Source organism: Amphiura filiformis, chromosome 5 (assembly GCF_039555335.1).
Source record: "Amphiura filiformis chromosome 5, Afil_fr2py, whole genome shotgun sequence".
In the NCBI taxonomy this organism is placed as follows: domain Eukaryota; kingdom Metazoa; phylum Echinodermata; class Ophiuroidea; order Amphilepidida; family Amphiuridae; genus Amphiura; species Amphiura filiformis.
This window is the reverse complement of record NC_092632.1, coordinates 64,535,202-64,547,519: the sequence shown is the minus strand read 5'-3', so window position 1 is coordinate 64,547,519 and position 12,318 is coordinate 64,535,202. Positions and strand designations below refer to the sequence as shown.

The following is a 12,318-nucleotide window of genomic DNA, read 5'->3' as shown; positions in this document are numbered from 1 at the left end:
ATGAATGAAGCTATAAAAGCTGGCTGTGTTTTATAAATGATTTTTTCTAAATTACTACACAATGCAATTAAAACATGCAAATTAATTTTAAAATGTGTGCATATTGCATGGCATGATTACGCACTGTGTGTATGCAGAGTGCTCTGGGACAGCAGCGTCGTTATACTACAGTATACAGCTTGCCTAGAGTTTAATATATTGTAAAGCTAAACCAAACAGGAGTCTTTAAGTGACTGTCTGTCAGTTCGAAAATGTCGTAATATATCTAGGGGAAAGAATGCTATAGAGTCGGAGAGGGAGAGAGCTAGGCACTGACTGAGCTTGGCTGCAAGCAGTGCAACCAAGCAAGGAGACAACTCTATAGCTGCACGTCGTCATAATCATCGTAGTGTAAAACTTGCAGTCATCCAGGCAGTGTGTGTTATGAAGTGGCCGGCTGACCTGGGAATTGGCATCCTAACGCTTGACTGACGTTGCATGATGCGTACGTTCAACAGCCAGCCTTACGCACACATGCTTTAAAGAGCTCCCTCATAACAATCTTAAATCTTCTTAGTGGATTTCAATCGGTATTTCTTAAATGCATACTACAAAATTGGTTATCAACATGCTCGTGACTTGACTGTGCAGCTCAGTGTTTGGATTAGATGCTTGTTTACAAGAAGTGCGTAGCTCATGAGCATCAATAAGCACATAAATGGGTAAGGCCTGAAGCAAGGAGTAAGTACACACTGTTTAGTGAGTCGCTCACTGCTGATGGCCAGTGAGTAACAAGAGGAAAAGGTTTTGTCATCCGTCCTCATCATCTCGTCAATTCTTATGTCATCCCACCTATACTGACTGCATCGTCATCTGCGGAATCATCTGCACCCAATCGTTATCACATGTCTTCATATTTGCATTGAATAATCAGGGGCTAGATTCGGCGAAAAGGCTGAAGCATTTCACGGTAACAACAAGGTAAGTTTAAATCTTTGATAAATTATTTATAATTGTCCTATTAGAAATAATAGGAGAAACAGTACTTTTTAGTTTATTTTTTGTTTTTTGAAGAAATATTAATATTTGTATGAATTGATATTTATAGTCGCAATTGGGATGTTACGTGGGAGTCATGTGACTATTTACGTACATTGTTAATTTCAAAGTACCAATTAGTAGGGCTGAAAATTTCATCTTCCTTTGAATAGCAGCTTAATTTAATATTTCTTACATTCGTGGAAGCAAGCATCTCAAGCTGGTCCAGTGTGTTTGACCGTTACTGCAAGTGTTCCGGTCAGTCAGTGGTGCACCGCATGATGTAATCTTAAATTTCACACGTCAGTCTTGTATCTAGCGTAATAATTAACGTTGGTTCACCACCTTCAATCAGTTGTTTACAAAATAGTTAGACAATTTACCAATATCATATTTCATTAGAATGAAAACAAATATGTTGATTAAATTATTTGCAGTAAGAATGTATTAAAAAATCATCAAGTCCGATTTGACGTGAACAGTGAATTGAAGCATATGCATATTCCAAATTGCAACTATATACAGTATGACATAGTCCCATGGCTACGAAAATATTTCGAATATTTACACAAAAATTGATCAATATTACATTTCAGTGAAATGAAAATAAAGATGATGATCTAATTTGACACACTAAAACATATTACACATCAGAAAATGTAATGAATTGATGCAAAAGTGCACATTCCTAATTACAGTATGACGTAGTGCCACGACGTTTGTCTTTTCATTTTCGCTACTACTGCAATGCATGGTTAATAATAGCCAATTATAATGATGGGTTTTATTTCTCTCCACTACCCAGTCTGAAAGATCACACTCATTAAGGGACTTTCACTTTTACCATTAATATACAGCACTCAACTAATGCAGCTGTTTTATGTACATAGTTTTGATTTTCAAAGTAATTAAGTCTAGAGTTGCTTATTGCAGGTATACGTATGCTTGATCCAGGGACATGATCCTATATACCTTATTGGGCTGTCCCAGTTAAAATCCACTCCCCCAGAAGATTTTGGAAATATCTTTCATGGGGGAGTATGAATTTCAAATAGAATGAACACATTAGGCAGCTCTATTTGAATCGCATACACCCTTTAAGAAAGATTCAACCTGAATCTTTCAAAGAGGGAGTATGAGTTTCAAATAGAATTGGTTAATGTGCTGATTCTATTTGAAATTCATACTCCCATTATGGAAGACATTTCTAAAATCTTCCACAGGGGGAGTGTGGATTTTAAATGGATTTCACCATTACAGCCGTAAAACATTGAAAATCCAATACCAGTGAAGCAGAGACATACTGTCAGAAACTAATTAAGAGGTATATATTACCGTATTGTTTGTAATAAGCACCTGGGGGTGTTGCATTTTTTTTCAAATGAGGGCAATTATTAGAAGTGAATTTTCAGTGAAAAAAGTTTCAAAATCAGTGGTGAGAATCGCTCACTTTCGGGTTCAAATCCAAGATAGCGGCGCACACAGAACCAACCGTGTGGAACATGATATTTTGGCAGTAAATTCAACAAAATTACATCCGTAAGTGCATCATCAAAGAGAATCTGATGAAATTAGTGTCATTCTTCCATAATTAGGCAATGGACTGAATGGAAGTTTGAGGTTTTGTCCATGTAATTTAGAATTCGTCACTGACATGACTGATGGCATTTTTGTCAATTTTTCATTGAAAAATTGAAGGTAGCATTTGGGGTGTTTAATGCAAACAACACAGTATTAAGTATGTGCCACTTTTTGTGCTTAAAGGCCACTTCCCCTAAGTCACTATGAAAGGAACTGCGACAGTTTAAGGGTTGGGAAACATACTACAATCTGAAGATTTTAAGGCATAACACTATTGTATTTTTCCCTAAATATTGATATTTATCTCAATAACATAAAAAGTTCAGAAGAAAATTAAATGTATAAAGATAATTCGTCGGTCGCAACACCTAGTGGCGTAGAGTGATTTTCCAAATTTTCCGTTTCACATAGTGGCGTATAGGATTAGAGCTGGCTATTATCCTATAATAATTATTCCTTTTTAACTATTAAAGATACAGTTTAATAGTTTGAACCTTAAACTTCAATTTCAAATGGAATCGGACCACTGATAGATAACAGTGGAGAAGTATCGAAACCGTTACTAGTAGCATATCCTTCAAAAACGTTTTGCTCGGAAACGTATTTTGTCCTTCACGTACGCCACTATGTGTTGCGACCGACAAATTTATTTGTGAAAATGTATAGGTTCTGGATATCAATTTTTTAATTTACTTTTATGTTTTAAAGTACTGGCATTAGGCAAAATCATCCAAATTCAATAATTCAATAATCTAGTTTGGTAAAAAAGTTAAGAATCAAAATTTTATTGAAAGTTAAGACAAAAAAATATCAAATTAATGAAATGATATAAAATAAAATAGATTGTTGAATGATCTGTGCAAAAATATTTTGGGTCAACAATGCATAGTTTCCGAGCAAAGTAATGTTTCCGTTGGTACATCGGGGTTTTCAGACTGACGGGCGTTCGGATTGACGGTGTTTTGGACTGATGGGGTGTCCCCGATACATTCACAGGTTTGGGGCACAACCATTTTGTATCCTTGACCCAGGGCATCACAACCCCTAGCTGTGCCACTGGGGCTTGGAAAGCCTATTCTTGCACCCACCCTCAATGTGGGACACACCCATCCACTAAAAGCTACTAAACACCTTGCTGGGATGTAATATCCTCACAAACAAAACATATTGCATGTATTGCAATTGCATCCCCCTCAAGTTTTTTACGCTTTTTGGAACAAAAAAGGTCCAAATTTTGGGAAGAAAGTCCACTTTTCAAAAAATTGCCCCCCTTGGAAAAAAGTCCACTTTTCAAAATCGGCCCCCCCCCAAATGAAATCCTGCGTACGGGCCTGTGCAATTGGATGGATATATATGACCTATATTCTTAAACAGTTCTTGCCTGGATAATTTTGTCAATCATATCGGCTTATCCTCGACTTATCCTTGTATATGCTTCTAGTGCCCAGTTCTATTCACCATTATGTATTCTTCTCCCATGCATTTATATATTCACAAACTATGTACCCTTCCAAGCCATTATATAAACCTGCACACTAAACAATAATGTATTATCTGAATAGATAATTTAGATAATATTGCTCCAGAGCCTTGAAAGGGGGAGTGTAGCCTACGCTCAAACACTAGAAATACTACTCGCACCACTTTTGAGAGATGCCACTTTTCGGGCTTTAGTCTGAATTCAAGTTTTTTGCAAGTCCAAATTCCCACATTTTTATTTATTTTCAGTCCGTTTTGGGTCTGCATTCATGTGCTTTTTAGGTTTTTCTTAAGGGACCTGGAATGAGCGTTTCGACAGTATTTTTTTTTTTTGGGACATGAGAGCACATCAGACATATCGACTGCATTCTGAATATGAAGAATGTCTTTCTGATATCAAATAATTTTCATTTTTTGAAATTAACGATATAATACAAATTTTATGACAAATTATTTAATGATAATTTTCACATTTTGATATATAACAGTCTTGAAGTAAATTTTATAAATCTAATGACATATTCTTAAAGTGTATGTAGCTGGGAGGAAAAGCCGATGATCAATTGAAACTTTTGACCTTTCATATTGAAGATATGGATTTTTTCCCCAAAAGACCTAAAATTTGTTTTGGGAAAAAATCCATATCTTCAATACGAAAGGTCAAAATTTTCAATTGATCGTTAACTTTTCATCCCACCTACATACACTTTAAGTATAAATCATCAGATTTATAAAGTTTACCGAGTACTGTTAAATATCAAAAATATCAAATTTTAATCATTTGCCAAAAAATGTGTATTACATTGCAATTTCAAAAATCAAAATTATTTGATATCAGAAGGACATTCTTCGTATTCAGAATGCAATTCGATATGTCTGATGTGCTCTAATGTCCCACAATAAATACTGTCCAAACGTTCATACCCCAACCCTTAACCAGCCGGGGTTTTTGAGTGAAACTGATATATTCACACAACTTATAACTGTCTCAGCTCAATATATACCATGAGAAAATATTTGGGTGTTAATTCTGTAATGTTGAAATATAGGTTATGGTATATTTTTGGAATGTAAATCATAGATAACATGTATTTTTTTTTTTTCACAACTTTATTCCCTGTAATTCATAGATAACAAATTGTGTTCTACTTGCAGCTATTATTACCATTAATTATGCGTAATGAATAAATCAAATATCTAAGGAGATTAATTCAACTTCTGTTACTTAAAAGTTAATATTGTGGAGGAAAAGGGGGAAATTCCCCTCCACCAAGAACAAAAAATAACAAATGGTGCACGTATGATGTAATCTTAATTCCACACGTCAGTCTTGTATCGGGGGGGGGGGGTACTCAGTACAAATGACCAAACGGGGACGTGCTGCAAACATGGGTAGCATTTTCAGCCTTCTGGTATATCAATGACTCTTTTTTCAAAGTCTATTTTGGTATATGAATGGGTCCTTTTTTCAAAAATTTTTCGGAAAACAGCCCAATTTTTCCTTAATCTAGCCAAAATTTTCAAAATTTTCCCAACATTTTGGGAAAATTTGTAAAAACTAAAACAATTTTGGGTAAATTCGACCGAAAATTTTGACTTTTGGTATATCAATGGGTCCAAATTTCTTGAAAAATTGGTATATTTATGGGTCTACTTCCAAAATCTCAGCGGCACGTCCCTACCAAAACCAAACTTCAGTACCCCCTGGGCTTGTATCAAGCATAATAATTAATGTTGGTTCACCGCCTTCAATCAATTGGTTCACCGCCTTCACTGTTTATCAAATAGTTAGAGAATTTACCAATATCATATTTCATTAGAATGAAAACAAAAAAAGCTGATTGAATTATTTGCAGTAAGAATGTATTAAAAAAACATCCGAGAATATAAGTACTTTTAAATTTTAATTTTTTTCTGTATCGAGGAACAAGCCTGTCGAATTCAGCATGGTACGGTGCTAGCTTCAGAGTGGGTTATTCACATGTTTGGTGCAATAAACATAAAATGTTGTGATCAAATTGGCCTATATATATAATTGTTGATCAATTGGTGGTGCAATGAGACAAAATATTTAGTAAAGAAAATCTCTGAATAGGCCTTTAATTCCTTCAATTGGCATCCATTCGACATCCATTCAATTAAGAAAAGGTAAAAAAAGCATGCCAGTGATGAACAGAGCACAAAAAGTTTCTGTAACTGTCATGCCACAGTGAGCCCATTCAAATGAGGCGGGAAAGCACTTTGTAGAACGGCATAGGGCTATAAGGCCACTTGACATCATTGTTTATCAACAAAGGCGAGGGACTGGTCTATTTATATGCTTGAATGAACAGCTACACTGTTCAATGGCTTTCTTATACTATATGAAATGTAGTGGGCGATTTAAAATGCATGTGCTCTGAGCAAATTATGATGCGTACGCACACTGCAGGGCAAAGAACAGTGGAAATTGCCATAATTTGTGCACATACTGCCGGGCAATGATTTCACATGTCAAGTGGTCTATAACTTGATTTGTCGTTTATAAAATGTTACCTTTTATCAATTCAGTGACTCGGGGTCAAAATGTACAGAATGAATGTTACCATCGATTTTGTATTTATTTCTTAAAAAACAAGGCTCTTAAGGGGGTACTGCACCCCTGTGGTAAATTTGTGACAACTTTTGCATTTTTCTCAAAAATAATAACACACTGGTAACAAAAGTTATGTATATTATTGGGGCAAGGAATCCAATTACTACACTGAAATTTCAGTGACTCGATCAAGACAAGCGGTTCAGTATATGATAGGAAATGAGGTACATCCTAGCGGTACCTTATTTCTTATCATAAATATGAATCGCTTGTCTTGGGTCACTGAAATTCCATTGTAGTAATTGGATTCCTTGCCCCTATAATATACATCACTTTTGTTACCAGTGTGTTCTTAGTTTTTGAGAAAAATGCAAAAACAGACACAATTTTATCGAGGGGTGTAGTACCCCCTTAATTGTTACAATACGCTTTAGTGCGTAGTATTTTGACAAGATTTCGAGCACAGCAATCCCTGGTATTTGTCTCAGTTCCATATCACACAGAGCTGGGCTATAGCTTTGCATGTTTTGTAACACATTTTCTGTCATCCATAATCACTCTTTGATGATTCAAATGATTTACCTCACAGTTCAGATCAGTTTGGGTCACATTTTTACCAGTAAGAGGTATCTCATACTTGTGTCAATCACTGTTTTATTATGTTGCATTTCTTAAGTGCCGCCGCATATACACACTCAGTATGATAGATCACTATGAGTCGAAAATGCTCTCACTTGCAGTGGCATAGTTCAAAAATCTCTATTCAATATAATAGCTCAAAAGTTGACCTCGTGTTGGGGGGTATGAGTTTGTGTACCCAATGCATTCAAGTGTCCATTTACATCAATGTGTAAGCATATTGGGGTAAGAACTTTGTACTGACAGATGAGTATGCTGTAGATCCTAAATAATTGACAGTAATGAAAAGCCATGTTTGTTATTGTCATAAACTTTTAATATGCCAAATTTCAAAGAATTATACAAACTTTCAAACAATTGTATAAACAAAAACATTTCAGAGAATTATACAAAATTTCAGAGAATTATACAAAATTTCACAGAATTATACATAATTTCAAACAATAACACGATTTCAAACAATTATGCAATATTTCAAAGAATTATATAAAATTTCACAGAATTATACACAATTTCAACAATTAAACACAATTTCAAACAATTGTACAAAATTTCAAAGAATTATACAATATTTTAAAAGAATACAAAATTTCAAATATAAGCTTTCAAAGAATTATACAACATTTTCAAAGAATAACACAAAAGTTTCAAAGAATAACACAAAATTTCAAAGAAGGATACAAAATTCCAAAGCTTATTTTAAAAATCACTGAACCAAACTCACTGCTTGTTTGTAATTTTCTTAATTTTATTATTCATGCTAATATATTATTCATGCTAAAATAAAATTATATAATTACAAAAACTCTTTCACTTAATTATGGTAATTTATGACAAATTGGACCATTTGACTGTACAAGATATGGTTAAACATAACTTACTTTATTTGCTGATTGCACCAGCATGTGATAATAGCAAGCATATCATTCACATCAAGTTCAAGAGTGTACTACATACTTGCAATGTTTGATTCCTTGATTTTGGCTTGTTTTTCAGGATGGCACCTCTACCGGGCCCGCGGAGGCCGGTGAGGCTGCAACAGAGACAATCATCTGCGGACGATGATCCGGGTGTGCGGCGCCCGGCTGGTGCTTCCAGAGCAAGAGCGCCGCTTGCTACCACAGAGCTAGGTGCACATAATACTAAAAGTAAGTCAACAATACCCGCTGTTTAATTCCCACTTAAAACTACTTTTTGTGTATCTCTTATAATTAAAATGGACCAAAGGTATTTATTACTGCACAGTGTGGTGGATATAAAATATGTAGGTCTCTGTGTCAAATTTTTGACTTCGTGTTGTTTTACAAATTGGATATGAAATACAAATTAAATGCATCCTAGTTAGGCTTGATGTGTGTATCATGCAAATGTTAATGTTATTGACATTTTTGTTAACATAGGGCAATTGAAATAAAGATATCTGATTAATTAACAAAAATGTGTGCATTTTATCATTTTTTACGTCGTGGTTTATAAGGATGTAAAGCCATGTTTTTACAGCATAGACCTGGTTTATGCAGCACATGCATTCTATTTGGGGGAGGATTTAGTAATGTACAGGTATGTGCGTGCCTTTTGAGGTGCATTTTGCGCTGTGCGTAAAGCCAATAGAATCATGAGAATGATTGGTGGGAATGATGATCAGTTACAAAATGTGTTGAAAACTATTGTCGTATGTAAATTTGGAGTCCAATTTTGGAAGTGATAAGGTGTATATCTCAGAATAGTCACATGATATGTATAACAGTGGGTAAGATGAACCTTGGGAGGGTTTCATCCTTTGGAGGGGACATTAAGCCACCTGTCTTGTGTACAGAGAGTCATACGAGCTTGTACATGTACAGTAGCTTGCAGTCAGTCTGGAAAAATGTAGGGTGTTAACCTGTAACTGGCCCATCTAATGTTGGTTTCATACTTTCCTGCCGCTTGAAGATAATTTTGCTTCACTGCGCAGTTGCACCAAAAATGCTAGCGGTGACCAGCGGCAAGCCGATATATCGATCGCTCCACCACTTTGCCGCGGCGACAGCACTGCTGGGAGTTGTTGAATTTTTTTTCAAGCCAACTCGGAGCGGTAGCGCTCTGACGTATGAGAACAAAATACGATTTTGGAGCGGTGCTGAGCAGCAAGAGTGGCTTTCAGAGTCATGCCGCTGCTGCTCAGCAGTGTGCCGCTCCGCTTGCAGACAAGTGCAAGCGGCATGATGAAGCGTCATGCCGCTCAGCGGCAAACGGCAAAAAGTTTGAAACTGGTATAAGTACAGACATCACCTGTCCTGGGGGAAGCGATTGGATTCTGATGTCCTCTAATCAAGGGATTATCTTTTCTTTGAAATGTTGGAAACTGTGACGATTAATTTTTTTTGGGGGGGGGGATATTGACTTAATGAGGTATACAAACCAAAGCAATAACGTGTTGACATGCATGAATGTTAAGTTTGGTAGGATTGGTTTAATTACGTACACTGTAAATCCAATAGTTTAGGGTTTCTGTAACACTTTATAAACACTGCAATGTGTTTAATTTTTCATTTATAGGACACCTAAACACCAAACTAAACACAAGGTAAACACATATTCATGATCTGTTCCATGGGGGCCAAAGGCGGCAAATTCGAAACTGAGATAAAGGTACAAATATGGAGTAAAAAACAACAAAATACATAAGAAAATAGACATCAAAAACTTTGATTCATCTAGAGAAAAAGAGCTATACAAATCATGTGGAATGAATGAATACAATACCCATACATATCCCCTCCCAGGGGTGTGAAGAAGCTGTCACACAGAATAGAATTGTCAGTTGGACCATGTAAATGCGGTAAAGCTGTTATAATTCTGACAGAATTAAAATCTTATACATGGTTTGATGGATTCAAAGTAAATACACTAATCAGTTGTCCATTGGGCTATTCCAGTTGAAATCCTTACACCCCTTCTAGAAGACATATGCCCTTAATCTTCCACACAGGGAATGTGAATTTCAAGTGGGGTTACCTGAATGGGTGTTTCCATTTGAAATCTACTCTCCCTGTGTGGGAGATTAAGGTGATGTCTTCATATAGGGGGTGTATGGGTTTCAAGTGGAATAGCCCATGATTTTGCAGACTGTAATTACCAGTGCTCATTAATTGAAAATCAAAACTGACACAATTTACCGAGAGTAAATTTGACCTAGAATATTAATCACAACAAAAATTATGACACAGCAAATATCAATAATTGCAATATTTTAATATTTCTTGCTTCTTACAGTCACAAACCTTTTTATAAAAGCCATAAGCCCTTTTTATAATGAGAAATGAAGAAAAGAAATGAAAAGCAAGGGTAAGGATGGTGCCAATCAAACTTGCGCACAACTTATGCATAATGAAGTTAGCATCATCAGGGAATTAGCCAATCATAGCAAGTTACTTCTGCTTACAGATGAGTAATTGGATTCTAAATTAATTTGGATTTTGATAGAGCGTGGTAGTATACTGAAAGAAAACATGGTATGTTCCAACCATAACTAATTATTAGTCCAAAGCATAATTGTTGTCAACAGGCCTGTAACTAAGGTGGCTGGTGTGGATGCCCCCCCATTTTATGCGAGTGTAGCAAGCGGAAAAATTGGGGTTTCTTATGCCTTTTGGTCAAAAAAGGTCCAAATTTTCAAAATCCGCCACCCCCCTAGTAAAAAAAAGTCCACTTTTTCAAAATCCGCCACCCCCTAGTAAAAAAAAAAGTCCACTTTTTCAAAATCAGCCCCCCCCAAATAAATCCTGGTTATGTGCTTGGTTGTCAATCAGGATGTCATGCCCATCCCTCTCAGATACACACTCATGAAAGGGTGATTACCCGGGCGATTAAAACAATAGCTTTCTCACATTTTTATTTTTATTTTTTTGCTGTCTTCAAGTGTTCCATGCAGGGGGACCATCCCTATCGTTCTCTGTCTCTAATAGCCACATGATTGCAACATAATGAGTTGGGGCTTCCAAATTTTGACCTGGCCCAGGGCCCCCAAAAAGGTAAATTCAGCCCTGTGTATCCAATAGTTGTAGAATGATTGAATTCTTGGACTCAGCAGGTTTGCAGTGTATATTTAGGCGGAGGCGCTGTATTTAGCGTTAGCTTTGGATATTTGATTATTTTCTTTATTCTTCACCCGGGTAAGTCGGGTGGAAAATAAAGAAAATAACTAAATGTCCAATACGGCACCCTCCGGCTAATGGATAGTATTCTTACCAGACTGTTGTAGAAATAAATGTTGTTGTTATCAAAATTTTATTCAAAGCTACTCAAAACCATGTTATTTTGAAGAATCCCACAGCATAATTATGCAACAAATTGTCGACCCTTCCAAGACTTTGGTGAAAAGTCATGAAATAAGTAGGACATGGGAACACAACCAAGATTCAAGAGTCCTTTACTAATATCATTCATTATTTTTTCTTACCTATTTTCTTTATAACATGGGTTTCAGACATGGCTATTTCGATGCGATGGTTCACATATAACCTATACAATATGATGGTGGTGTAGCCATAAAGTCGTCACTTTAATTAAGTCTCATTATTTATTTTGACCTCATCAGTGCCACTCCCTGATATTATATGACACCTGTCTGTTGCTTAGTCAATTTTTATTTTTAATCTCCACCCCCTAATAATTGCTTACCTATGATGACTATACTCTCAGCTCGTAATCATGGTAATAGGCGGGACTCATAACATCGTGGATTGATATAGAATGGCGTACACACAGCTGGGTGCAGCACCTACGGAAACTGCGCTTTGCGTATTGCATGAATGACAAGAGCTTTTGTGAATTTACTCGGGTGTAAGTTGGGACTTTCTTGACTTGTGCAGTAACAATAACCAAATATTTCTTGCCTATTACGAGCTGATCATAGTATAAGTTGACAATTGTAGGTATATAATTTAATCCATTTTGATAGCTTTTACATGTCATTTATATATGTTACACATAAACTGGTAAAACATGGTAAAAATCTGCGTCCAATTTTCAGATAAAGCTACAAA

At 35.9% G+C, this 12,318-nt stretch overlaps 1 protein-coding gene across 1 annotated transcript in view; it reads left to right on the top strand.

Annotated features, from left to right (window-relative positions):
• The first annotated feature begins 229 nt into the window (after positions 1-229).
• Positions 230-12,318, top strand: part of LOC140153547 (ras guanyl-releasing protein 3-like) — an 88,456-nt gene continuing 76,367 nt past the window's right edge. Inside the window, 2 exon segments of the mRNA XM_072176326.1 lie at positions 230-960; positions 8,288-8,439. Coding sequence (XP_072032427.1) covers positions 8,289-8,439 — 151 coding nt within the window. The 5' untranslated portion in view covers positions 230-960; position 8,288.